Source organism: Parasteatoda tepidariorum, chromosome 2 (assembly GCF_982258835.1).
Source record: "Parasteatoda tepidariorum strain Cologne lab strain chromosome 2, Ptep-v5.0, whole genome shotgun sequence".
Lineage (NCBI taxonomy): Eukaryota > Metazoa > Arthropoda > Arachnida > Araneae > Theridiidae > Parasteatoda > Parasteatoda tepidariorum.
In genome coordinates, this window is record NC_141756.1 from 73,038,841 (window position 1) to 73,044,840 (window position 6,000).

General features: G+C 25.9%; 1 protein-coding gene across 1 annotated transcript in view; it reads left to right on the forward strand.

Moving 5' to 3' along the window:
* Gen (XPG-like endonuclease) overlaps window positions 1-1,772 on the forward strand; it is a 36,008-nt gene extending 34,236 nt beyond the window's left edge. The window contains exon 14 of the mRNA XM_043041628.3: window positions 1,157-1,772. Coding sequence (XP_042897562.1) covers window positions 1,157-1,228 — 72 coding nt within the window. The 3' untranslated portion in view covers window positions 1,229-1,772. The remainder of the gene's footprint in view (window positions 1-1,156) is intronic.
* Window positions 1,773-6,000: the final 4,228 nt, after the last annotated feature.

Consider the following 6,000-nt stretch of genomic DNA (forward strand, 5'->3'; position numbering starts at 1 on the left):
CCTGTGGCAACTGAAAAATTTAATTCATACTTTCATGGCTTAGTTTATATGTGGACTCAAAATACGCATTTGAACCGAAAACTGTTGAGTTGTCACATGTTAAAAATCGTGGAAAAGAAATCTTGGAATTTTCAAACTTTAAAAAAAAAACTAACATCAAACTTGAAAATAATCTTCAGGGTGCTTAGACTTAAGTAGTACTTAAAGGTGCTTATTTTTGATTTTTTAAAAGCCCTTAACAGTGCTTTTTTTTCATTGAGTGTTTTTATAAAGTGCTTAATTTTCCCAATTTCCAAAATGAGAGCTGTTTTTTTTCACAAGTAAATTTTTGCCACAAATTATGCAAAAAGCGTAGGTTTTCACATTGTTCTATTCAACATTTTCACAATTCATTCAACCATTATCCATTTCGGCATATCGTCGGTTCGCCGGTTCATACATTTATTTAAATTAGGAAAATGTGCATAAATTCTATGCAAACTTTCTAAGTGCTTAAAATTTTAAAGATTAAAATTTATTATTTTATTTTACTTGTCTAAAAAATTATAATTGTTACAATGTTGAAGTATAATGATTAACAAGTATAGTGATAAAAAAGATACTGGGTTTAAAATGAGATAAAAATTTCTTTCCAAAATAGCTAAAATCTGAAGAAAAATAAACTTGAATAAAATTCTAGAAACTTTGTTATTTTAATTTGTATACAAATTTTAAAATTTCATCTTAAAACAAGATTTCTAGCAAGTTTAGAACTCAAAATTACATACTTTTTCTTGCTAAAATCCTATTTCTTTGTGGCACAGAAATGTTGTTTTTTACTTTGTTTGAGAAGTACTTTTTCCAACTGCATAGGTAGAACCAATCTTTAACTTTAATAAAAAAAATTTAAAAATTGACATCGCGATTCTTGTCACGATTTTTTAGTGAATTTTTTTCTTTAAGGAATATGATAATTTGCTTTAGCAAAGTAGCAAAATTGTTTTCAATTTCAGTATTTTTAGATGGTCTTTGTTTCGAATTTTGCTAAAACTATCGCCGAAATTAGCTTTGGGAAGAGAGCTTAATTTTAAAAAAAAATGCCAATCATTCCAGTTTTTTACATACGTATTAATATATATATATATATTTGTGTATTTTATTATTTCATGCATACCAGATGACACAATTCCTTGTCTCTCGTCCCAAATCTGTTAAGGAAAGATTCTCCCCATACACTTCTCCATCTTGAGGGAAAGTCTAAACAAAACAGAAATGAAGTTACTGGTGAGCCTTCTGTGAAAAAACTTTGTTCCTGATTTGCTTTTCATTATCAATATCTTATTATTCATTTCATATATTATTCATCTTATTATTCATATATTATCTTAGATCTTATTATTCATTTTAAATCGTAAATATTATCTTCATTTTATTTGTTTTCAAACAAAAATTCCATTTTTGTAGAGGGAGATTTTTAATGCTAATTCTAATTGACGGAAATTACTGTAGCAAAATTTTTATTTTTTGCATGTTATTTGTTTTTAATCTTAAAATTACATTATTATTTTCATGCCTTTTGCAATTTAAAATTAAAGTTTTTATAAAATTACATATATTTTTGTACTTAATATATTGTTTATTACATAATTTTATCTCTTTAACTATATTTGAATACATATTATACTGTTTTGTGTTCATCTGATTCATTGTACAAATCATTTGATTCACACTCAACCATGTTTGTTATTAGAATTACAATCTGTAATTTTAAATAAATATATTATTTAAACTTATGAGACTGTTTTTATTATAAAGAAATTTTATATGGTATAATATGTCACTCTCTTATTAATATTCATTCATTTAAAGAAAGACATTGATTCTTTATGTATTTTTTAAAAATATAAATTGGACTTTTACAATATATAGGTACAATTGCTTATCGGATAATGGAATAACCCACTTATATGAATAAAAGGTATTATAACCAAATCATTTTATATTATACTAATGTTAAATTTTCTTTTTTAAACGGTTATTTGTATTCCCTTTCCTCGCTTATTTGAATAAAGAAGAGATACTGAAATGAAAGAAAAATAATTTATTTTTTAAAAATGTTTCACCAATTAGAATGAAATTTCAGTTACGAAGAAAAGATTACAATTGGTGGTCACTTCAATGAGGCTTCTTGTTCATTTTTTGCTTTAAGCAGGTGTTAGGGATATAGTTTCGGAATTAATCCAATTTTGCTAGCAGTTATACTTTTGAGTAAACTCAGGGGGTTTTACCCCTCTTTGACTTACTTCACTCATACATCATTTGGCAAAAAGAAAGATACTGACTGATTTGTTTTGCAGTCAAGACTTGAGGTTCCCTCCTGGTGCACTATTAGCTTTGAAAACTTTTAAAAACCTGCTTACACACTAGTGTACAGTGTATCTTTCTCTAAACGAGAATAATTATAGCTTACTCCAATGAATAACTGATGGAGTGAGTTGATTGCATGACAAGCGCAAAAAGGAATGATCTGAGTTTATAGAAGATAAAAAAATTAATAAATTTCAAAAAATCACAAACTGAAATAACTAATTAAATTAGAATTTCTCAAGTTTCAATGATAAATTTTTTTTTAAATATATCTGAAAGCATTCCAAAGGAATAAGCAAGTCATGAAAATCTTAGTAAAAAAAGATAGAGAAAATCGAATTTCGATGAATTGACGAATTAAACGGGTATGAAAACAGTCTTCAATAACTGATTATTTGGAACAAAATAATATTTTGGTACCTTATACTTGCCTTTAAAAATTAATTTTGTTTTATGTTACTTTGAATATAGCGATTTATGATATATTAACAACTTTAATAACAATTGTTTATTGAGCATAATATTGAGTTAATTTAATAAAAACATTTTGCTATGCATTACATACCATTAAAAAGTAAAATTTTAAAAAAAATTGGCATTTAGGAATTGCTTATTGACCCCCCATTTAATTGAATAGAGTTGGCTGGAATCAATGGTATCCCTTTCATCCCTTTTGACTGTAAGATGTCTTTCTTATTTGGTATTTTGATACTTAATATTACTGCAAAAGTGTAAAATAAAATAATATTTTATTTTATAATATAATATTTTATTTATTATAATATTATATAATATATTATAATATTATAATATAATATTTTAGTTTATAAACTCAGTATTGGTGAGTAAAAGTATCGAGAAATTTTGAGACTAATTTTTGAAATGTAGTTTTAAATAAGGTTGGAAAAAATTTATTGTTTCATTTTGTAGAAAAATCTCTGCAATTTTTTTTATTATAAAAAAATTTGCATAAAGGTGTTTTTGTTGAAATTTAGAAATAAAAATTCCTCGCTACAGGTGTGAAAACTGTGCTAATCTTATGTTTTTGTCATGACTAATAGTTTGAATAAATGTGTAAAAAAATTTTATGCAATTGTACCAAAATCACAGTTTATATTCATAAGTTTTTTTCTTAATTAGAATCTAATTAATGCATATAAATGTTCTTGAGTAAATATCAAAATCTGATGTATGATTAATAGGATTAAGATAGAAAAATCAGAACCAATTTGTTGACAAAGGAATTCTAACCAGAATGAAAATTGACCATGCTATATTTGCGATACCTTTATGAAATTAACAAGGTGAACAAAGAATGGATACATCTCCACGAAAATGCTCAGCTGCTCGCATCGTACAAAACATTGGCGAAATTCAATGTATTAAAATAAAAATTGGACATCCAGCTTATTCACCAAATCTTTCTCTTACCAACTTTCATTTTTTTTTTTTTTTTAATATTTTGAACAGTTTTTACAGGCTTAACAGGAGGAAAATGAAGACAGTCTAAAAAATTTTATATCGGTGAATTCCTTCAAGACAGGCATCTATGTTTTAGAAGCTCGTCGTTAAAAGTGTATATTGAAGGAAATGGAGCATACTGTGATTAAATAAACAGCTTTTAAAAAAAGACCTACAGTTAGATATATTCACTTAAAAACCTGATATTTGATAAGCGCCAAACTAATATATTTGTCCTTTATTCATAAAAGACATTTTATTCATTTTGTCTTTTGTTCAACAAAAATAAATGTTTTTAAATTTCAAAGAGTCACCAAATTTGACGAAAAAAAGCGTTGTTAAACAAAACCATTAAATAAACAGCTTTTAAAAAAAGACCTACAGTTAGATATATTCACTTAAAAACCTGATATTTGATAAGCGCCAAACTAATATATTTGTCTTTTATTCATAAAAGACATTTTATTCATTTTGTCTTTTGTTCAACAAAAATAAATGTTTTTAAATTTCAAAGAGTCACCAAATTTGACAAAAAAAAGCGTTGTTAAACAAAACCATTAGAAAATGCTGTAAACAGGTTGTAGCTTTGGTAATGTTTAAAGCTTTGCCGCAAGTATTAGTAAGCCAATTTTTTTTTATCCCTTTTGTTTTCTTTCTCTTTTTTCTCAAAAAATTCCGTAACTAATTATATGAACCACAAAATGTTTTAAATTCTCGCATTCTCTGAATGGTTTTTTTTCTTTTGAAAATAAAAAATTTAGAATTTTATTTATTCTGCAAATAATATAAAAAAATAATAATAAATAAAGTAAAATGTCCATTGAGTACGATAATGAACTTAATTTTTTACCAGTAATGAAATTAAAACTCACAAAAATATTTGAATTTTACATAAATTCTAAGAGTTTGTAAGAACTAAAAATATAATAAATAAACATGAAACCTTGAAAATTAAATATAAAAATATAGTTAAAACGATAAATTTTTATAAATGTTATGAAAAATAAAATCTGTACTAAAATCGTGCTTTTCGTCTAAAATTTTTTGGTAGGGCTCATAAAAAAAAACTTTTATGGTTGGAGCTCAATTAGTATAAAATATATATTTTTGATTGATGATATTTTATATTAATATATATTTTTGATTGATATTTTATATTTTTAATAACTTGTACAGATTCTTACACATTACAAGCCAAATCACTACCTACCTATAGATTGTTATATATTTGTTATAAAAATTTATATATTTTTTCGATGATAATATGATTTGTTAGAAAAATTTATGCCATATTAGAATATATTACTAGCTTAATTTCATTTAAATACTAGCTGAATGATGTAAAAAAAAAATCAATAAATCTGAACCGGAATAACATAACAAATTCATACACAAAACTGAAAAAATAAATGCCAAACACAATGAATAAAACTCAAATAATTTCATTTTTTCATAATTTGTCCTCCCCGCAAACTTTAAGTTAAAGATTAAACAACACACATTTTTAGTAGCTCATCCCATCGAAATAGAGATTATTTGTATTCAGTATCAATTGGAATAATGTTGCTTGAGGTCTATCCGTGATAATCAAAATTTACCACACAATCAATTATCGTAATTTCAGAAATGCTTATTAACAAAGCATTATAGCAGTAATAGCATAACGATTTTTAGCGTTTCTCCGAAACTAATTTTTATTATTTTTTCATTAATTTTACTTTTTAATAAATTTCATGATCCAATTAGTACCCATTACCAAATTAAATTAAGCATCAATGGTGATTTTTCACGTTTCTCCCAAACAAACTAGTACTATTTCTCCATTAATTTTGATTTTTAGTACATAGTTATTTTTTTAAATTTCAATTAGTACTTATTTAGAGGCAATAGAGCACTCGCCTCCCCATGAGATAACTAGGTTCATATCCCAGCGGGGTCTGATTGATACTACGTCTGCTACCGGCTTACACCGACCACAATGCTGACGTAAAATATCCTCTGTGGTAAACGGATCGTTGGTTAGAATTCCCTTGCCACCAGGCTAACGGTGTGAGGTTTTCGTGATTTTCCTCTCCATGTAACGCAGATGTGGGTAAGTTCTATCAAAAGTCCTCCACGAAGGCTAGTTTGAACTGGAGTTTTCTTGTCTTATTACAAGACTCCAGAATTGAACATTGATAGTTTTAAACTCAG